The sequence below is a fragment of the Cygnus atratus genome, chromosome 13 (genome assembly GCF_013377495.2).
Source record: "Cygnus atratus isolate AKBS03 ecotype Queensland, Australia chromosome 13, CAtr_DNAZoo_HiC_assembly, whole genome shotgun sequence".
NCBI lineage: Eukaryota > Metazoa > Chordata > Aves > Anseriformes > Anatidae > Cygnus > Cygnus atratus.
In genome coordinates this window covers 7,508,726-7,531,811 of record NC_066374.1, presented here as the reverse complement: position 1 = coordinate 7,531,811, position 23,086 = coordinate 7,508,726, and the positions used below count along the sequence as shown (strand labels likewise).

Genomic DNA, 23,086 nt, shown 5'->3' with positions numbered 1-23,086 from the left:
GGTATCAGTGTCATATATTTGCACACAATAAGTGTTTTAATGTGGATTGAAAAACAAGTAATGCTGCTCTTCCTGGCTTTACTCACCAGCCATCTCAGCACTGAAGCAAGTACAGGTTTCATGGGCTGCTGAACTAGACCCAGCTTCAAAACTGCCTTCAAAACCTGGATCTCCTCTTTTATTCACTTTTGGAGGGGTTGGAGTCCTAGTGTGGTCCTTGTGTGGCTCAATCCTTGCTTCAGAAAGGACTGACTAAAAATGGTTTTAACATGACTGATGTTTTTGAACAAACTTCTGACGCAGTCCATCATGCGAAAGAATAGTGCCTCAAACTTTTTTTTCTTAAGTGAAACATTTTTTTATTTAACACCCCATTTGTCTTACAGTATTCTGCATACAATACATTATATAAAAAGCCAACCTGCCAACACCAATGTGTTGCCTTCTTGGTAAAGTGACAAAGCTATAGCAAAAAGACAAAATAGCCTATGTTTCTGGAGACAAATTAGAGTATTTCATTTTTTAGTTCAGGTAATAACTGCAATCACAATCAAGAACCCTGTATAGTACAACTGGATGAGAAATCGCTAATAGAATCAACACACAGCTATTTCTTAGTTGTTATATTAGCAAACTCTTCTAAAAATATATTACTATATAGCCATTAGAGTGAGGAACAAGTGGCTTGTCTTAGGAATGGACTGAAACAGAGTGCTTATTCTGAATCTCATAGCAGTAACCATTTCTAAGTCCCTTGAAATGCCCATTTGAGTTATAAAGGGCTCTCCCCTTTCATGGTGGAAAGGGCTCGTATTTTTATTACCATCAGTGGAGCTATTCCCTCACCTCATGTGTTCAAGCCCTTTGGGGTGACTGTGCAGAGAAAGCGCCGCACCTGTTGTACACAAAGGGGTTGAGCAGTCACGGAGCAGCACGTGCCGTATTGAAAGGCTGACGGAACACTACAGCTCTGCTGGCCATCCCCATGGGCAGGTGATTGCGTTTGACGAAAGGCATTTTATGTGCATTATCAACAATAATAATGGCCCAGCCACAAGAAAGGGCTGTGCAGTGCACGCCAACAGCCACTGAGAATATTTCAGGACAAATAATCATGGCATAGCTGCCAGGTCCCGCTGGTGACACTGCAGAAGGTAGTGCAATTTTAAAACTGTATAAACAGCATCACTAGTGTTAGCAATCTATATCTGAGCTACAATCATCTACTTTGTACTGAATGTTGTACAATCATTTATTTCCTATGACAGAACCAAAAATAAAATATAATCCGATAACTTAATGAAAACTGTTACAGGAAAAAAATAAAACTGAGACGTGAAGTGATGTATCCGTACTCATTTAACCACACTGCTTCCTATTGTTGAGTAAGCTGCTCAAAAACACTTCTAAAAACTTCCAAGTTGCAATTTGAATGGAAAGTCCCCACATTGGGAAGAAGCTGAGTAGTGCTGGGACAGACACTCTGCAACCAGCACGTTCCCTGCTAGTGCTTCTGCTTAACTCCCAGCTACGTCTCGCAGCTGACCTCTTGCAACAGCAATGTGCTCACCCACTGAGTCCTAACGCAATACAATGTGAAACAGCATTCATCTTTGCAACACCAAATATATTTTAAATATATTTTTAAAAAATTGTATGCTGGTAATCTCGCTTTATACATAGATATGATATAGCTGATAAGGATTACTACATCATTGGTAATGGCTCTATGGTTTCTTGGACTGACACCAATAGAAAGTGGTATTTCAAAAAGGTGCTCAGTTTTGCATAGCCAAACCATGTAATAACACGAGGCCATTCTTATTTTGCAGGTTTCTTCAGTACAGTCTTTTGTACTTCGATTTTAACGTGCATGTTTTTTTTTCTTTTTTCTTTTTTTTTAAAACAAATATATTGGCTCTCCAACTGAAAATGTCTTTGAGTTTTAAGAATTTCATGTCACTATGCTATGTTGCTTAGCAAACAGTTTATAGCTTTGACTACCTATTGAAATTGGAAATATCCATCACGGACCTACAAAAGCTTTTTGTCTGGGTAGCTGTCTCTCTTTTCATGGGGCTACTTTAACTTCAGCACAGCTGCTTGCGTAAGAATTACTCACTGAGCAAAGCTTATCTGAGTACGTCCTGGACTAGAACATCAGTATCATCTGCTTTATATTTCTAAAACAACATTAGGAAAACAGTCAGCAAACACATTTACAAACACAGTGTTGCCCTACTTTGCCTCAGAAACATGCATATGAATAAATTAGTTTGTATGTTTTATGCATAAATATACAAATCAGATTTATATTGTATCAACTATGACTACTTTATGAAGGCTTCTAAAACAAGCTTCCTCATTTTTCGCAAATATCTTGTATTTTTTGGAGTTACTTTTCATTCAGTAGAACTTTACATTAATACCTGAGAGTGCAGAGAAGAGGAGAGGAAATAATACGCACATTCATTGCTCCTGATCAAAACTGTATTCTTTAAAAGCAGCATGGAAATTTTAACCGCAATTGCAATTATGGCATTTCAGTAAATGCTTGTAACACAAGTCAGAATTTCATGTTACTCCTCATTCATTTTAGTATTGCAAGAAAAACAACCAACAGTGAATGGTTCCATCCCCATTCTTCTTCTTTGCAAAAAACATGCACAGTATAAAGTAATGCTGCCCTGAAGAAAATGTTGTCATACAGGCTTTAAAAGCAGTCATTTTTAACCAGTTTAACAGATCTCCAGTTTACGTTGTTGTTGTTACAATACAGGCTCTTCCCCTCCTTCTCTAAACCCATTCTAGCACAAGCTACCTAAGGTTCAAGGTCAACATCCACGAGCATAAACACTGGCAGAGCTTACCTCCCCAGGACCTTTACTCTATCTTTATTTATTTATTAAAAATTCCAATTTGGATTCTAGAGGGTTTGCTGTTGCCATGAATCCTGGCAGATAGAAAATAACAACAGCAAAAATCCAAAGAGCTATAAAAAAGAATTAATAATCACTAGGTTGAGGTGTGGACGCTGGGTAGACAAAGGAGCAACTGCAATCTGTCCGTAGCAGTTCCATGGTCACATTCAGCTAACTAGGAAGCAGCTAAGGATGGTCTGTCCTTGGGCATTCCAAACACAAACAAAACTATACATTTCATCAACATACTGCTAAGATGTCAACAATGGCTCCTCATGGAAGATGAACGGCAACCACCATATGGTCAAACAGATTTAGCCACTGTTCTCCCTCGATTTCAACAACCTATACCACCAGCCTTTGCATCTGTGTGCATCCTGGATGACCAAGCACCTTACATCCTTTTTGTCTGTATTGAAGGAGGACTGATATGAGAATGGGAAAGAAATCACAAATATAGGCTGAGCTACAAAAACAGGAAATTAGTTTTAAGGGCCACACTGCAAGAACTGAGATGTGGGCTGCAAGAATGCTGTCTGAAAACTGACAATGAGGGACTGGAATCTGCAACAGTCAGGACCATCGGTGACACCAAAGCAGGGGAACGGTAAGCAGGACAACTTTATTTCCTAACCTCAGGCTCTTGTGCCCACCACAGCTACCAGTTCAAACCTCTGTTCTTAGTCTTCACCCTGCTTTTGATCCCAGTCCACATGCAGACTTGGAAATTACTCAACTAACCTGGAAGTCAACCTCTTAGCTGTTAATAACTCATTTTAAGTGGAAAATGTCTGGAAGTCATTACATTTATCCCAGTAATAGAAATGAACCTGCAGAGCACACACTGTAACAGCTGTCATTCAGAAAGGTTTGTTATAGGTCACACCTAGTGTTTTCTAGCAATGTTGCATATTTTAATAACATGGTAAAGACAGTTTATCCTTCAGCCCCTGCTTGGGCTGAAACTTATGAACAATGCAAGAAAGTGATTGTGCTTCAACCTATTTTTATTTACATCAAAGCATACCAGTAATCTGATATTTAAAGCTAAATCTTCAAACCCCGTTCCCTATGTAAACACCATACTCAATTTCCATAGAAACAACCTTCATTTGCAAGTGCTTTATGTGGTTAGTTCAGAGTCAAAGATAAAGCAAATTACACTCTGGTTCTTGCTTTAAGTTGCAAATTTTTAGCACTCTCTATTTTAGCTTTTATCTCCTGAGGTTTCTCAAAAAATCTCACAAAGGCTGGCTCATTTAATAAGGATGCCAAAATCTGTTCAAAGGCAAAAGACCATTCATGGTTCCCTTTCAAACTCTGTGCCCTACCGCCTTCAGTCTGCTTGGAGCTGCCTTCCTCCGGCCCTTTTTGGAGGCTTTCAGCAGAAACCTCTGTAATGGCAACTGGACTTTTGACTGGTGACATGGGACCTTGCAGTCTTCGCCCAACTTCTTCCATTTTCAGCAGGAGGCTGGTAACCACTGCTATAGCCCGGTACAACAGTTCCTCCTCAGGATCCCCGTGGAATAGATTGTAAAGGGTTTTGGAGAACTGGATGAACTGAGACTACACGGATAACAGAGGAGACTATTTAGAGAACAGCACACAACTCTCATTTCTCACTCCACATTGTGATCTCAATCCAGCACTTGATGCTGCTAGGCACCTGATAACAACTGCTCTACTAACAGTACGGGCCTGGACCAGCCCTGATAAAACTGTGTGTGTCTGGAAGTCCCTCTCTTGCAGTTTACAGTAAGCTTACGTTACAGTAATTTAGAAAAACACAGTCTAATGGTTAATGTGAAAGCCTGAAATTTAAGGGATCCTAAGAATCCTTTAGAAAAATACTAACAGAACTTAAAAAGAGATACAGCAATCAAAACCAGACTTCCGTAATTCTCTGACACAGATTGTTTTACCTGATTCATTCTTGGCAGATCCCTGATGTTTTCTTCTTTTTTAAGAAGTTCATCTTGCCATTGCTTCAGATATGCCTGAATATCAACTTTCCCCTTCCCTATTTGACAAAAAGAAAAAGAAAAAAAGAGTGAACAAACAAGAACTAAGAGTTTACATGGGGGATGAAGAGCAAAACAACTGTATCCTCCATGTCATTCTTTCTCTACAGAGTAGTAGGACCAAAAACTAAACAGGATCAGGGTTTACATTACGTGTCCCTCCTCCCCCGAGGACTACACTTATAAAAGTGGATATAACATTAGCACTACGCTAAGATCAGTATACTTTGTCAGCACACACTTTCCCAGCTATGCTTCGACTAAATACACACAGTTACCAAGCGTCTCCAGGATTCTCTACCTTTTTCCGGGCTGCTCTTCAAAGCATTACTTTCAAGATTATCCCCAGCAGATGAAACTAGAGTTTCAGAGAAGAAAAGAAAAGTTACTGCTTTGAGAAAGGAGGAACAGTGCTTCACTTCCTTTTATCAAAAAATCTTTCCTTAAGGAGCAAGACCCCCAAAAGACCCCCATGTTTTCAACACAGATTAGGCCAAAAAAGCACACGGTAAGATATGCACTTTCTAAAAAATAAAAATTAAAGAAAAAATAAAAGGCACTATGAGAATGGAGATCACAAAAAAGCTAAAACCAGCTGCATTAAGTGGATAATATTTTGTGGTTCATGTCTTGAACAACGGTGAGAACAGTGCCAACATACTACAGATAAAGTACTTTTAGGTTGTTTCTAAAAACCAGAAAGGATCTCTCTTCCAAAGACGCAAAAATGAACAGCTTTCCAAATGCAGTATTTTGTTAACTCCATAAACTTAAACCCCACAATTAAAAAAAAAAAACCCTTGGTGGATTTATTTTAATTGAGGACATGGATATTAAATTACTAAATTTCTTGAGGCAGGAAATATCATCCCTGTATGCCTTGAACACAAAACTGCAATGGTCATCATTTTAATGACTATTGCAACAGAAAGGTTGCCTACTATGCTGAGAAATGCTGACCAAATATACTCCTCTATTTCCACATAAACATTTGGGGCCTTTGAGTTCAATCATCAGACATAACCAATTCAGGGCAGGGAACATCTCTGTTCTTTATATGGCTGCCAATGAAATGGCCTGTTACTGATGCCTGGATGCACTACCACACACAGCTGGTTATGAGAATTAAGCCATGTGCTGCTACACAAAAAACTACTGTGAAGAAAGATGGCTATCCTCAAATTCTGCACTACTTCATATGGCAACGTAACTGTCTCCAGAAGATATTCACAGAGGATCCCTGTTAACAGTGACATGATTTGCTAGAATTCAAAACAGCTTTTGGAGACTTTCAGAAGAAAGCTCCCCATTTTTCACTATAGGAAAATTAACAGAATCCCTCCAAAATTCTTCAGGCAAAGCCACACACTCTGACGCTTACCACTGAGTTGACTGAAGTGGATCAGTTCTTCTTTTGAAAGATCACCACCTTTGGAAGGGCTTAGAGATTCTACTTCAGTAAAAGCTGAAATAGATAAATGAATGGAGTGTTTTTGGTGCTCCCAAGCATTAACAAAGCAAGGAGAAAAGGCAAAAGTTTTGTACATATTGTACCTATGAACAAAACAGAAAGTGTGTTTTTCCTTCCTTCCCAAAGAATATATCACTCTGGAAAAAATACACATCTGTATTACAGCTATGGGACTGTACTGTAACCAGGGCTAGTGAGAACAGGAAGGAAAGTGAAGCTTAAATTAAAATCATGCAAAGATGATAAAAGCCAGGAACAACCCTCCCCAAATGCTACCATCTCTCACTCACCTGGAGGAATGTGCAACTTAAAAAGAAACTTGAGTTTGTCTGTGAAACTTCCGTTGTACATGGTATCTATTGGAAGAAAGAGGCAAGCCAGATTATTCAACTGGACCCAGCTTTAAAATACCCTCTTAACCTAACCAAATACAACCCAAGGATGTCAGATCGGGACATGTATTCTGTCTTACATGGAGTACGATTAGAGATGATGCTTAAGGAAGTATGAGCTGCAGCTAAGCCTGAGGTTTGCCTACACTTAAGCAAGAACACCAAGACATTTTAGCACACTATCCCACATATTGAGGCCCTGCTTCCCAGGACATGTCTGAGCATCACTCATTGATAGGAAGTAAGGAATAATTGTATTTTTCCCCTCTTTGCTTCCTCACAGATTTTGCTTGTTCTTCCCTTCTTTCTTTTCCCCTTAATTAAGTTATCCTCACCTCAACCTGTGAGCCTTTTTCTTTCCATCATGTTTTCTTCTCCCCTCTCTTTTTTTTTTTGAGGAGGGGGAGTGAGAGAGCTGTTGTGGTGGACTTTAGCTGCCCAGCAGGGTAAAACCACCACGTAAACAATAGCACTTTGAAAACAAGATGAAAGGAATAAAGCACTAACTCCAGAAAACTTTCAGTTCCCCAGGGATATAAGGCACTGTTTATCTTACATGATCTGTGTATGAGAAGACTTACAGTGTGAGGAAGCATTTATCATCAACCAAACAGGTTGGGCAATGAGGTCATGCCCTTTCCTAATTTTCTGGTATTTTGCTGGTAAAGCTATATTTAAATTTCATCTCAAACAGGAGATTACTCTCCATGGGATTAACACTTCAGAGAAGTTACTAATTTGTAAAGCTTTGTGTTAGCTATTTCACAGTGAAACACAGCCAAGAAAAGGAGAGCACAGTTCCACAATTTAAAGCCTTTTTCATTCACCTAAAGAACATAGCGCCCACTCTCAATTTTATAAATATACTTTGAGCATTTGACTTGCCATTTCATGTTTTTGCATTTAATGCCACATGATAAAGGCAAGACAATTTGACCCTACATTAAGAAGCTAGTCTCCTTAGGCTCCTTATCTAGTGCATGGAAGGTGATAACACCAAGGACTATTTCCAAGATGGAGTTCCCTTGTGAACGTACTACATATGTATTGTTCTCTTACCAAGAACACAGGCAAATTGCTTGAAGTTTATCAGGCCATCAGAGCTCTCATCCATCAGCCTGAACGTCCACAATGCAAGCGAGTCTCTGTTTGCACAGTGTGACCAGGGGCTTAAGAGATGACAGAGAACCCTGAACTGCTGGCAATCAATTCGATACTGCTCAAGATAAGGTAGGCTGGCATCATGGTGTTGCAAAACAGGACTATTTACATTCCAGTAACAGGAAAGAAAGTGCTCCTTCTGCAAAGAGAAAGTAAAAACATTACACTGGATGAAACAACAACTATTTCTCTGGGTGAAAGATGTGAGGAGTTAACTACATAATTTGCTTTAAAACTGACATGTAAAAAATACGCTGAATCTAGCTTTCTCCTCAATTTGTTAAAACTGTTTCACAGCCATCATACAGTTCACCATTAAAATACATGTTTGAGAAGCAAGGAAAATGGCACACTACCTTGAATAAGTCATAAAGCTCATCAAGATCACTAGGACTGAATTTTACATCTTGGGACACAACACGTAGCTGAAACAAAATAAAGAGAAAATTAATTAATGAGTCTTTTCTTTTTGGAATAAACCCATAAAACATCCAAGAGACTTAACCTTACATTAAAAAAATACAGTTTGAATATTCCAGGTTTTGGCGTGTAACCAATTAGGAGTAAGAATAGAATTATTTCTTAAAAGCAATCAGAAGATGATTGGAAGGAGATAACTGGAAGAAATAATTTTTCTCTATGAAAAGGGACCTTGAGGTTATTCGCATCATTTGCGTATATTGAGACTATATTATGAAACTCATGGGATAAAACGTGAATGCCAGATTATTTATAATGAAGTAACATTTAGCTTCTGTTGTAATGGACAAACGCATATTCAGCCCTTACCAATGAAGCTGAATCCCAATTTTTTTAATTGAAGAAAAAAAAAATACAGCATTTTCAAACAAGACCTGTATCCATCTTCACAAGATGTATGTTTTGTAAAATGAAATACAACAGTTATCATCTTAGCTCAACAAACAGCATTTAGTACCAGTTGGTATAAGCTACCCCTACTAGAGAAAAAAGCACTGTTTGAGTAGTCTAGTCTTATCACCAGTTATTGCAAATACGCCACTGAAGAAAACAGGCAAACAAAGGAAGCACCCTGCAACCTCTACCTTCATTCAGGGGTCTGAGCTGAAAGGATGATGTTGGCAGCTGAAGAGCTGCCACACCGTGCGCTCATTACCACACCTCCACACACACCACAGGCACAAGAAGCAACCCTAATTGAATGCAGTGCGATAATCTCTTCTGTGACATTTGGGATTGCTTTGGAGACCAAAAATGCAAGTGATTGATTGTTTAACTATAGCATTATGTCTCAAAGAAAAATGCATTAACAATTCAAGAACAGCAGAAAGAAATATAGGTCAGCCTGCTCCAATCAATGCAAGTGTCAGAGATATGGCAGTCTTTAGAAACTGTCTGTGATGACAGTACTTGTAATGAGAGCAGAAGGTCGTGCTGTGACTGGCAGACTGAAAACATCACAGCCCAAACTTCAGTTAACAGATGCCCTGTAGACGAGAGGGATTTCACCCTAAAAAATTATTTGTTTGGCCTTAAAAAGTGTACCTTTTTTCAAAATTTTCCGAGAGAAGGAATTTTAGCAGAGGGAAGGGTTTAGTTCTTTAAGTCACTCACCACATTCTGCTTAGTTGTAGCTTCTAACGTCTGGATCACATAAAGCCTGTTTCTGCAGCGCATACTCTCAACATCCTCATATCGAATATCGCCATATCTCTATGAAGAAAAGTATAGTTCTATGAAATCAACTGTTGCTAGATACATCTAAGCAGATATTTTTGTCTTTTCTGCATCTAAACACAATACAGGTATGGACACAAAGGAAGATCACAGGAGCTCTGAGCAAAGAATTGTTTATTACCACACCACGATTCTCCCTAAATAGTGTAACTTTCAAAAGGGCAGGTGTTTAAAAGAATGATGAGGAAAGAAGAAACTATGGATTAGTTCACTGTAAGGGAAGACAAAGGAAAGGATTTTACTGGGTGTTGGCTCCATATCTAACTTTGTTATCACATGGTGACTAGCACTGCAGGGTATAAAAGAAAAATACGTATATGTTGTCAGGCTTGAAGTTCACTAGAGTGAAGTAATTTCTGAACCATTCCTAGCTAATTCTACAATGTCTAAAGGAAAGGGAAGGTGTCTGAGGATTGGAGTAGAATAAATACATTTACCTTTAAAAAGGGTAGGAAAGTAAGCAAAACCTAGAAGCAAATTCCCAGAGAAATCCTAGAACAAATTATCAAACAATTAAAATCTAAATGGGAACAGACAAGATAGTCAAAATTGGCCAATACTCTTAACAAAAATCATGTCAAATCAATTTTTTCTCCTATGAGAAAATTCAGCCTCGTATGTAGAACTGAAACAGTGGGTATGATATATTTTTACTTCTGTAAGGTTTTTCAAACTCTTCAGCAACACACGGAACCAGGAAGACATGGCCTAACCACGATCACCAGGAACCATGTGCACAACTGGTTCTAAGACCAGACTTGGAGAACAAATAAGTGATAAACTACCAAACTAGGCAGGACTTTCAGAAGTTTTGCCAGTGTTTTACTCCCATTTTTGGCAGCGCACTTTAAACAAGGTATGAAAGACTTCAACAATCATAAAAAGAATCTGAGCACACACACTTTGAGGAAAGGTTGAAGGAACCGCTTATGTTGAATCTAGAAAAAGAAGAAACCAGAGTTGAAGTGGTAAGAGATGAAAAACAACAACCTAATAGCAACAAGGATTTGCAGAGAAAGATGCAGTTGATCTTCTTCAATAGCTCTTTATGAGCACCCAAGATGTGTTATACTGGATACTAGGATATTTTGTGGTTAAAGGTACAGAAAATCTACAATGGGCTAAAGTTGTTGCATGTTCTCTTTTGTGAAAGGGTTTTAACATTAGACATTTTTCAAGGATGATCTGGGTGTACCCTGGAGAGGAAGCTGAACTGGATGAACTCTGCAGTTCTTTTCCAGAACTGTAGTTCTGTATGTGAAGACCACTAGCAGCATATTTCTGTCATGAAACAAAAGGGGAACAGAGGAATTGCATCTTTGAGTCATAATGCATTCACTAGTCTGACATCCAGACACTGACATTGTGCAACGGCCTCACTAAGAATATAAACAAGATGTATAATTTAACTCTGGATTAGTGTGATAAATTCACACTTCCATTCACCAGTTAAGCATGACTTCTTCATACCTGATTGGACTAGAAAAGAATAAATCTTGTGTTTGTACCTGAGTCAGAATGGCATAAAGCTGAACATAATCTTAGGATTCAACTCCATATCTTTTCATTTGGTCTCATCTGTTTCTGAATACCTATGTGAAGCAACAGTACCACAAAGAACATCTCTGGTCACTTATTCATGATTAGTAACTAGGCCTGTCTGCAGAGGGACAACTCTATTGCAGCAATCTTCTCATTTCAAAAGTTGTTCAATTTTAATTCCACAGTAATATGAAAATAAAACCCTACACCAGAACTGAACTGTGTTGAAATGAACTGTCTGGTCTAAAAGGGAAGTGAGAAATTGACTCTCACTTTGTATCAGCAATTCTCAAACAAAGGGTTGCGATGCTTACCAGCATTGACAAAATTCAGTTTCATCTGAAGATCCAAGTTTACAGCCAAAAAGGGGCCATGAGATGAAAATGGGGATAAAGGCCTGGGAGCAGGACTGTCAGCTTGAAACTGGGAGATTCACATTCAAAGATCTGCCCAAATCAATTTTCAAAAGCCGTACCAAATCAAGACACTATTACTGTTTTGGTCCAGCCACCTGACTAAAACAGCAGGAGAAAAAGAAAGCGAGTTCCTTTTGCTTTCTTTGTCTGTCAGTAATGACTCTCTCTCCGTGAAAACTTAAGCTTACACTTCAGAACGTAACATCCAGCACTTCATTATTTACCATGTCTGTTCTTTATTCTGCAAGTATTCATGCTCATACTTTGAGATGCACCATGGCAAGAAAGACCTGTAATAATTTGTACTACTTCTTATAAGAGTCTTAAAGTGATTCTTCAGTATAACATTCTTGTGAAACAACAGTGACAGCAGAAACAGTGACATGTTGTGTGATTAACCTAATGCTATAAAGACACTCCAAGAGATCTTGAATTTCTCATTCTTGGCTTTGTTCACCCCACTAAAAGCAAAGCCCTCTTCTCATTTAAAAAAAAAAAAAAAAGGAGAGAGAGAGGGGCTGTTCCTTAATTATAGAAATAATAGCTAGCTAATCTTTTTTGAGTGAATGCTACAACATTTTTCCTAAAGAGATGCACTGTGGCTCTTTCACTGGAAACATATGAATGAGAGTCAGAAAAAAAAAAGAAACAGAGATAAAAGAAGCCAGCTAATAGAAAAAAAAACTCAAACCATGAACATATCTTTTCTCTCAGCTTGCTTTTCATTTCGCATTGGCTAAGGAGAAACCTATCTACAATGGATTAATGCCCTGATCTAAATCATGCCAAGGAAGGAACTGCCTGATGAAAATCTAAGGACAAAATAAGAATGAGAAGCTACTTCCTCCCCATTATAGAGCTGGGAAGCTAGAACACTGCAGAAATCAAAAGTAGCAAATTGAAAGGAAGTGCTAAAAGATCAATTTGTCTTCCTCACCCAACACAGCTCAAAACATCCATTTCATCAGTACAATAAACTACCCAAGCACACAGTTTCCTGCACTGTCCATTACATCAAATGTTACCACCATCTGCATTGTAAAGTAATCAGTCTCAAATCAGTAAATGTAAGGGCTGTTTCTCTCATGCTCTCTTTGTCGTTTAGCTGACAGAGTGGATGGCAATACGTGACCTATGATGAAACCAGGGAATTCCACTCAGGACAGCCTAGCAAACACATTCCAGGCAGTTAAAAGAATAAATAAATACAAAACCAAACCTATCCCATAACCTACAAGGTTTTCAGCAAGACTCAGGAAAACGCAGAGCCTAATTCCTACCAATCTAGAGAGGTTTTCTACTCTGGTTTGTACAGTGTAGCCCACCCAATAATGTAAACACTGCAAGGGATGCAAAACCTTACCCACAAGAACACATACTTCGTTTGACTCTCGGATCAAATCAGTAATGTCCACTTTTGGGTGGTCACTCTTTGTATCGCTGAGGCTGGCGCCCTGCTGCACAGCCGGAGGCAAAGGACTGTCTTTGTTGGTGACGCTGTCAAAAAACCTGCGTGAAGCGAACACATGAGATATCATCAGGAAGCAGATTATCACAACACAAGGATAACATCAGCATCTACTGAAGAAAAAGTAAGCAGAGAATGGGAAAGAGCAAAAAATATCAGCATGAATAGTACAAATATGCTGTAACAGTAGCACAGATATACAAACACTGGAACTGGCTACCCAAAGAAGGTTGCAGAGCCTCTAGCCTTGAAGTTTTTAAGACCCAGCTAGGCAGTAACATGGCTGACATGACCTAGTGCTATCAGTAGTTTTTTCTGGAGTGGGAAGTCAGATTACAGACTTCCTGAGCTCCCTTTCACTTGGCTTTCCCCTGCTTTCTCTAATCCAACTAGCAGCAACATACCACATAACCAGGAGAGAGGAATGGAGGCTTATGCTGAACTGCAACTGAGGCAATTTTAATTCCCTCAGATGCATAAACCAGGACGTGCCTGATCTGCACTATTCATCGTACCTACAAAACCAGACTGAACAGTTCCATTACAGAGGTTATCCAGTTCCTTTGCCAACACTGAGAAAACAGAGAAAAACATCTATGAAGTGATAGCTTCCTTTTTCTTGAGGCGAGGCAAATTACCGTCATCATTTTTTACAACTACCAGAATGCTGCAGGCTGGATTTACTGTGCAATGGAAGTGTTGCAGCCGGATAAAGTGTTGAAAGCCAGAGTTCACAAGGAGTTCAAAATAATCATCAAAAGCTTGGGCATCAAGTGGAAGCAGCACCTTGTTTGATTCAAGTGAAAATTAAAACTTCACTCCTATTTAAGATTTTAATAAATTAGAAACTGGCTGAAAGTGCTCTTATTGCTATTAAGTGCTAAAAATTTTAACGAGCACAGTTAGGTTTTACAATAAATACCAGGCTGCATGGCATCTTAAAGTAAAAATTACATTTTCCTCATTAATTCCCATTAATTCCTAATTTTCCTCATTAGCTCCTAGCCCACTCAAACATGCAACGTATGACAAACATAAAGGGAAGATGGGATTTTCAGAGGAAATGACATATCTGTTTGTAATTACAGCAGCTGCTACACTGCCTGTAAGAAGAGCAGTTACACCGATACCTGTTGAGCACAGTCACTGCTTCTGCATCATCCTTACAAGTCAGCAACTTCTCCATGTTGTATTCCAGCACTGCGAGACCCAGCTGCAAGATTGCCTTTATTCCATCATAGAAGAAACAGTCCACCACATTGACTGCACTTTCAATAGGCAGCACACTGATAAAAAGGGTAAGGAACCAGGAGAGAGAGACCGAGGAGAAAAAAGTCATGTCCGTCATGTGGTCTGTCAACTGAGGCAGATGAACCCTGATGAGCTCCTCAAACACTGCCTGATCTACCAAGGCACCTGCAGGGAGAGGATAACAAAACCACCACCCAAATCTTAATACACAGAAGCAGAGTTTTCTCAGAGCACTGGCCAGAAACCTAGCCCCTAACCAAATGCAACTCTGACGTAAAACCAAACACAGATCTAGCTGCACGGCACCACTGGCTCCATTCCCTGTGCTGAAAACTATGCACTCTATACCTGAGTCCAGAGGCTTGCATGTTGTAAAGAACGTTAGCACCTTTGTGGGTGTATGTTTACTGCCAACGATTATTCTCCTGTCAGTCGATACACCCTCACTGCAATGACAGAGAACCTTCACATGCAATTTTCTTCTAGCATTTAGAGCTGCAAGCATTGAGTACCAGATCAAAGACTAAGTCTGCTCCTGAAGTAACTATTCCTTTTATTTAAGCTGAGTAAATTCCAATAAGCAGTATGAACTGCAGTTACAATTCCAAAAGAACTGTGTTATAATCTAAGTGACTACATCCTGAGTAGTGATCCCTAGAATAATGACAATATTTGAAAATCACATCCATGCTCTTAAGGAGGGTCTTGGGATGTTCTGTTACTTCCATTTTCTACTTTACAGTACTGAATCACAGTTTCTCCGCACTGTTCAGGCTTCAGCTCATTCCTTACACTTGTTCTCACACAATGATCATTTATATTCAGTTCTAGACAGACCAAAAGATAGACTGATGTTACCAATGATTCGACGATTGAAATAATCGGGTAGCATCCTTTCACACACGGCAACCAACAGCCAGAATGCTTCTTCCTCTTTAGCATACAGCAGAAGTACTGATGTCAAAATGTTCATTGCCTGTAACATTTTAACAGGGACGGAAACATTCACACGGGAATGTGGAAGGAAGATAGCAAAACCACAACTGTTTTGTCATTTGTTAAAGTTTATACTTCTGATGACATTTCACAGCATGCGTTTAGAGTGCTGGAATAACCTACAGCCTTATCCAGTGTAAGATTTGTACCTCTACATTATCAAATATAGAGCACAGTATTTAAACTACATAAAAATACTTCTAAGTTTTAAAAGTCTAGTAGAAATTCAGGCATAAATGCAATGGACAAGACAACATTTAACAACAAATTCAAGTACAGCATAAAAGCTCATGTCACGCAGTGGGATGAAATAAGCAATGCAGGTAAACCACTGAGAAGGAAACCTTTACAAATTTCTGTGACTGATTTTATGAGGTGCCACAATACTGATACGGTGAACTAATGTTCAGACAACCAATATTAAGATTCTCAAAACTGCTGTACCTGACAATATCCAATTTGGGGATTCCTGTAGGCATAAGCTGTCAGAACTCTCCTGAGTGCAGAAATTCCTGTGTCGCTTTGAAAAGCGGGATGCTCAGGCAAGGAACGACGTAAATCTCGTTCGATTTCATCAGTAGCTAACGTGCATGTTCCTAAGGACTTTTCCACCAACTCAGGGTAATAACCAGGGTTGGATGCCATATCATTTACAGCACCTGCCAATAAATGTTATTGCACAGCATTAGAGGGCAACAATAAAGTATGTACATAATTCTCTGCAATTTGTACAAACATTTTTGATGACTACTAAGGTATCTCCAGCTGCTATTGCAGTAATGTAACAGAGTAATTCTACTGATATTAATGCAATCACTCTGAAATAAATACAGAAAAGCAAAATAAAATAAGACTTGGAGGAATTCTCTTTCCATATGCCAGTCGCTATCCATTATAAAGTTGATTTTGACTTGTTTTTTTCCTGTTTCACTGTGGGGAAAAAGAAGCTTCCTTTCACCTACAATTTTGCTTAAGTTTTCAGGCAAACACTTTTCCTTTTGTAGAACTGGTAACGGATTAGAAAAAACTTGGCAACGGATTGATATTAACCTAATTCATTCCATAACTTTTATGTCAACACAATGCAACATAGAGATATCTGATAACAGAAGCATAAATGTCTACATAAACACTCAAAGAACACTGGCAAAGAAATCCACATTCACATGTCCTCAAAAAGAACTACCATACAGCAGTAGGCTGAATGAATAGATTAAAACATATTTGTTATGATAAACAGACGTTCTAGAACAGCAGAACACTCTGCCCAGGGGAACGCCATGAGTACAGGTAGCAGGTAAGGTCTCCTCAGAATCTGCAGCTTATTTTCTGAATCAACTCAGCTTACCTGTAAGACTCTGATCAAGTCAGTGGCTACCACCTTTGTAAGTGTTTAAGTGACTGGGAATAAAAAGTGCACAGAGGTGCTTTTTAAGCACCTTTTAAAGCAATGCCTTAATTCCCCAGGCCTTCACTTCCTCACGTTAAGTGCTCTGACACAAGTGCATTCTACAGTAGAAAGCCACAAAAGTATACTCAGAGTTTTGGCAAAAGATCCCTTATGTGTATCAAAGTCCACAATTCCTGTACACTTCTCACTCTGAACCAAGCAACAGTGTATAACAAAGAACTACCGATACGAGAGACAAATTTTCTGCCAGAAAACATTTTTTTTTGCCTGGGAACACTATTGTCTCCAAAAGCTTAAACCAAAACAATTGAAAAATGGTCCCGCAAGCATGCTTTTCTTTTTAGCAAGTAAAGAGATACTGCTGAAACTGACTGTCCCCTTGAACTTTAAGAATACAGCATTCTTACTATTTTTAGTTGAGTTTGTTGTAGATGATGACACAGATTTAGTTTGAATCAATGCAGAACAGAATAACTTTGTCTATTCTTTTGAAGTCTTTTGAAATTTTTCTTCAGAAAGATTTAGATAAGTTGCCACAGGAAAGAAGTTTTTTGGTTTTTGCATTGTGTTTTTTTTGGCAGACTATGGTCAGTAAGTAACTAGAACACCTATAATAGCAGAGTCTACAAAATGACTCGATTATACTTGCTAGGCAATACCTGAGAAGAGTAGCCAGAGCTCTCCTCTTAAGGCCTCTGGGATCCCTCTTACCACCAAGTCTCGAGTCTTCTTTGTTCGAAACATACTGACACCGTGTCCCCGTTCGACAAAGAGGATGTTCCAGGACTGTTCTTTCATTTTTTCTTTCAACTATGAAAAGCAAAAAAAATAAGACTATTAAGTATACTGGAAGATTCTCTCATGTTTCAGAGAACAGAACTACATTTTGCTCCTAGTTACATTCATGTAAACTGTAAGTAGCAGCACTGGTATCAGCGTTAATATCTGAAATGAATGCTGATGCAGATCAGAGCAAAAATGTAACCTGTGCATAGTTTAAGTCTGGGATACAATGTGATTTCTTAATAACCATTCTTTAAAGTATTCTTACAAGAGTATTTTACATTCTTAATTCTTACAAGAATTTCTATACCAGACTGGACAAAAGGTAAATCTAATCCAGTATCCCATCAGACAAGAACCAACAGTAAGTGCCAAAGGACAGCAAAGTCAAGCAAAGTATCTGCAAAATCCTCCTCCATTCTGCAACAAACTGAAGCGCAGGCACCTCCTCAGCAGAGGCAGTATCTCTGAAATTAACAACACAAAAACAAACAGCAGTTTTTAATCCCTGTAAATTGCTTTCTGAACTCATACATATCTGCCATCTTCTAACTTCTATTGAGGACTCCTTGCTAAATTGATTTATTTTTTTTAATCAACAGGTAGGCAGTGCTATTTGTTACCTTGGGTTGAACCATTCGCAGCTTTGACACCACATCAACAAAAAATACAGAATTATCAAAGGACCATGAAGTACCATGGACTTAAACTGGAGTCAGTGAACAGTGATAAAGCAGTCAGACAGCTAACCAGTGTATGGTGCAAATGTGCAGACAAATTCTGCCATCTCAGCTCTCCTGATGCATTCCAAAAACAGATTACCAGCATAACAAATAAGCAAATTCACATTTAATGATTCTTTTGGCAGAAAAACAGAGGTACTTGTAAGATTCTTTGTCAGCTCTTTCCATGTAAGTATACATATGTTTATATGATACACAGACACACACACAAATTTGTTTATAACTTGGGCCAGTTTTAGAGTACCCTTATACTCCATTTTTTACTCCTGCTTTGTCATAAACAGCAAAAAATTTTCTTGGTAAACAGTAAATTGATAGAATAAGGAAAAAAAGACAGAACTGAGAAAAAGCAGTAGAAAAGACAACCAAGAAAAATAGGGAGAAGGTTCAGATCGTTTATGTGTGGTTCCAGATTTCTCCATGCTAATTTGAGAGCTCTAACAAACAAGCTATGAGAAAAGCATCTGGCCATGACGGTGCAAGGTAGTTAAGCATATGATTATTTGCAAGATGAAATCATACTGTCACAGATATCTGCTCAGTTATTCAGATAAAGTAACATACCGTGACTTCAATGTGTCTATGAATTGTTCTTGCTAACAGCAATAAAAATGTAGTAACACTGACACAGATGAGATAACATCCCATAGAAACTCAACAGGCAAAACAGGATACTCTCCTTTTGTCTGATTCATCATGCTTTGTTGCATTATATCAGTTAACAGATTTGGAACAGAGTGGGTACAAACAATGGAAAGCAGAGGGATGGCATGACACAGTGTAATTGTTTTGCCACAGTTTCTGAGTCTCTCCGCAGTTTATTTACATCAACTCCACATAGCAATGGGAGAAAATCAATAATCAGGGAAAACTGCAGGAGAATGAAGTCTAGTTGGATTAAGGAGGGGAACTAATAGCTGAAAACACTTAAGCCCCTGTCGGTTTAACATTTAATCAGATATTTATCAACTAGAGAGAACATTTTACAAAATAGCAATTACTGTCAAAATACAAAACAACTGTGTATGTATCTGAACTTCAGTAGGACCAGCCACGTACGTAAAACCTGCTTCAGAGGGAAAACTGGCAAAAATTCCCTATTCAAACATAACTGAAGTAAGAGGCTTTTACCTGCAGAGTAGAGGGAGGTAGAAAGAGTGGCAGCAGTGAAACAGGTCCTTTGTGAGGTATAAGACTTCTAATAAACTATTGATTATGTACCTAAAAAGCAATTCAATTTCCCTGAAGCAAAGCAACTGACAATCGGGTGTTGCATCCCATGAGAGACTCCAGTGCTGAGACAGGGTGAACACTGCCACTACATTTTCTACACATGCAGCAGTAAGATTTAATATTGTTAAAGCAATTCAAGGTGATCTGCAGAAAGGGAAAGTAGATTTTGCCCACTTTTGTTCATTGTGCTATAAAAAGCAGAACTTAAAAACCTGTATTACTTTCATTCCTGCCAAAGGGGTGTTTATTTTCTGATATCATAAATTCCATATCTGAATTTACCCAATTTTGCTGAAAGACTAATTTTAAAATAAAAGTTGTGTCTTATTGCACACACTTTGGAGAATCAGAATGAGTACGTCTTACTGAAAAAATAATAATTAAAAAAAATCTCCAGAGCATAACTTTGTTACAAAGAAGTGCAAAAGAATGAAGCAATGAAGAAGTGTAGTCAATTTCCTGATAACATTCTCCTTGTTCCCAAAGCATTTGTAGTGGCTTTCTACCTTGACAATACAGAAAGATATGAAATATGTTAGCTATCACAAAACAAACAGCCAACTCTTCCCTGAGGGGCTGGAAGAGCAAGAGGAATTAGCTCCATGAAGATAAGGCATATCATTATTAAACAAGACGAGCAGAAAATTGAATGGAGCCATGAAGAAGCACCCTGTGGACTCAAAATACAGAACATGCAGATGAAAGAAGATTGGCAAAGCCCAGAAGAAATCAGAAGCCTTACTGGAATACATTTGGAATATACTTAACTCCTTTCCAATTAGATTCCAAAGCCTGCTGGCCATTTTTATCCCTTACCATTTTAGAGTCTAGATTCTCAGCATCCTGAGGATGGTAGACAGTCATTAGGGCTTCTGTACTGACGGTTTTGCTGTTATCTCTCTGAACCATCTTTGACGATAACTCATCAAAATCTTTTGGACTGTCAGAGGCAGAACTAGTTGCAACCTTAATAAACAAACAAACAAAAATTAATAAATGGTAGTTATAAATGCCAAACAATCCTTCAAGAAACAGCACTGATAGCAGAAACCGTTTTTGTTTCTAGACTACCCTTGTTTATGATATTAATTTACCAGTACCAGATACAGTATTAAAATTTAGACGCATACAATTCATATATGCATGAACAAATTTCCAAAATAAATGAAAACCAGTAGTCCCTGTTCTGCACAGCCAGGCTATCAGGAGGCTGCACTTGAAAATCCATCTCTACAGCCAAGAACTTAATTATAAAAGGACAAAAACTCATTATGAAAATTATAATAGACAGGGAGGCCGGACCATCGATCACTGAAGTAAAAAAAAAAATTTAATTTAAATGGAGCCATACAGAACTATACAGAAATGCTAAGAGCATTTCAAAAACAGCATTAGAACCTGGATTGCTTTTCAAAACCTGATAGAAAATAAAGCCAAAGAATCCAAAACATAATGCATTCAACAGTAACATTACTGTTCAACACATTCTCGTTCGCATGGGCACTGACTGAGTTATTTATTTTTCCACACCTTAAAACCAAAGCTATACAACTTATCACACTATGCCAAAACAATGCAGGTATTACCCAAAAGAAGGTGATCTGAAGGGGAATGCCCTTGAGAAGCAGACTTTACCACTCAGGTGTCTCAAGGTTGTGCTGTATGTACCCTTACTAGCTGAACATTGCTGCTGCTATCAAACCATTTTGCTTTTATTACTCCACTTGCACCTAGTAACTCTTAAGAAGCAAAATCTCAATGTAGAGACTTCGCTGAGACACTGATTATTTTCTTACAGCCGTCATTTTATAGACTACTCCAGCTGATTACATTTTTCTCAGGAGAAAACCTTCATGGAAGAGATACAGAAACTGCAATGAGTAATGCTTGCTAGGGCTGTTTTGTCATTGTTTTCTTATTTCTTATGCATGAAACTACACACAGCTTTCTTCATATCCAGAAGCATGCTTACAATTATTCCATCATCTGTCTGACTCAAAGAGTCAGCTGACAAAAACACAGCTAAACACATTTTTATATCACTCTTTATATCAGACTTTTTTTTATATCAGACTTTAATGTGAAGGGTCTGAAGGCAAGAAATGGGAACATGATTTAAAAAAATAGAAAGAGACATAACCTGTAACCTAGAGGTGAAGCAGATATTGTTGCTCCTTTTGTGTCTAGATTCAGACTAAAAGTGTATGGCATTACACTGCAAAACACTGACAACAATATGTAAACTATTTGTATGACTAGAAAACCTAATTCCTAGGAACAGGTAATAAGAAATTAGAATTAGCTGAACAGTTACCTCTGTACTTATGATATGCTGTGGATTTGAAGTTGCATTGCATTTGATTTGGAGCTTTGTGACAAGTTGTTCGAAATCTTTAACCTCAGTGAAACGAAAAGCTCTTTTTCCTTTGGTACTAATGCTGACTCCTCTGTTGGCTGGATCAGCCTTATCCACCCCTATGACCTACGGAGGCAAGGATATATTAATTATGCAACTCATCTCAAAAAATTGCTTCTAGAAAAAAAGAAAAAAATTAAAAAGAAAAAAATTAAAAAGATACATGTACATGAAACAGTAGTATGACAACAGTAGCACCACACAAACAGAATTAGTCATGCAAGTAACTTACTACTTAACAGCTCAGTGGTTTGGAGCTATTTTAATACAAGACAATAGGATCTGTGATAGTTTTTCTACAGAGTACCAAAAAAAAAATCTTTGAAAAGGTTTTCTCAGCTGTAAGCATGCAATGTATCTGAATATCTTTCCTCCTTCTACCTGCTGGAGCTATTTTTTTTCTTACCATCCAAAAACAGACAAAACATGGCTCTTGCAAGTAATCAAACGAATCAAGTTTCACAAGAAGGAATTTCCACTGAGAATATCCTTTCAACGACAGCTGTCATAACATGACAGTTGGAGCTGCTTTTAATTGCCACGATGGAACAGTTGCAGACTAGAGCAGTTAATACACTTTAATAATGCACGTTCTTACAAGACAATAGTGAATAGCTGGAGTGGCTGTCAGTGCTGATGCTTTTACATTGTTGAAAGCAATGAATGAAAGACTGCTGAAACAAAACAACTCTGCAGTACCTGACAATCTGCATGAGAGCATTTAGAGTCAGCTCCTTTAACACAGTCTCTTCTGTTTTTTCACAGCTTATAGAAGTCACTATTGTTTCCAAGACTATTTACAGAAGATCAAATAAAGTCCCTTATCTGGGTGGGGAACACCAAATGCACTGCTGAAATCAGCTCAGTTCACTGCACTGTGAGGTGTTTTACATTGGCAGTATGTACAGAGTATACAGAGCAATTACAGAGCCTGGTTAATTTTTAAGCTATTGTATTACAAGTCCAGGTGCTGCTGAAAAGCTTCCAACACCGACAGACTGAAATGTGGCAATCACATGAAATGTCCCAGATCACATGAAGTTAGCACAGGGATGAAGAAGGGTTTTTTTCTCCCAGACTTTATTCCAGTCTAGCTACAGTACTGTACAGAACTCTGAATGCTGTGCCCTTGACAATATGGT

At 38.4% G+C, this 23,086-nt stretch overlaps 1 protein-coding gene across 2 annotated transcripts in view; it reads right to left on the bottom strand.

Annotated features, from left to right (window-relative positions):
• Positions 1 to 181: 181 nt before the first annotated feature.
• The window catches only part of TBC1D8B (TBC1 domain family member 8B), a 39,738-nt gene continuing 16,833 nt past the window's right edge, over positions 182 to 23,086 (bottom strand). The window contains exons 7-21 of one of the 2 annotated variants that reach the window (XM_035541220.2): positions 21,843 to 22,010; positions 20,345 to 20,494; positions 17,429 to 17,579; positions 15,803 to 16,017; positions 15,221 to 15,338; positions 14,242 to 14,527; positions 13,023 to 13,152; positions 9,563 to 9,661; positions 8,326 to 8,394; positions 7,868 to 8,108; positions 6,707 to 6,772; positions 6,327 to 6,410; positions 5,247 to 5,303; positions 4,847 to 4,944; positions 182 to 4,490 (exon numbers count right to left, since the gene is read on the bottom strand). In XM_035541220.2, the coding sequence (XP_035397113.1) occupies positions 4,080 to 4,490; positions 4,847 to 4,944; positions 5,247 to 5,303; positions 6,327 to 6,410; positions 6,707 to 6,772; positions 7,868 to 8,108; positions 8,326 to 8,394; positions 9,563 to 9,661; positions 13,023 to 13,152; positions 14,242 to 14,527; positions 15,221 to 15,338; positions 15,803 to 16,017; positions 17,429 to 17,579; positions 20,345 to 20,494; positions 21,843 to 22,010 (2,343 nt within the window). In that variant the 3' untranslated portion in view covers positions 182 to 4,079. The remainder of the gene's footprint in view (positions 4,491 to 4,846; positions 4,945 to 5,246; positions 5,304 to 6,326; positions 6,411 to 6,706; positions 6,773 to 7,867; positions 8,109 to 8,325; positions 8,395 to 9,562; positions 9,662 to 13,022; positions 13,153 to 14,241; positions 14,528 to 15,220; positions 15,339 to 15,802; positions 16,018 to 17,428; positions 17,580 to 20,344; positions 20,495 to 21,842; positions 22,011 to 23,086) is intronic. The other variant, XM_035541222.2, reaches the window with a different exon arrangement.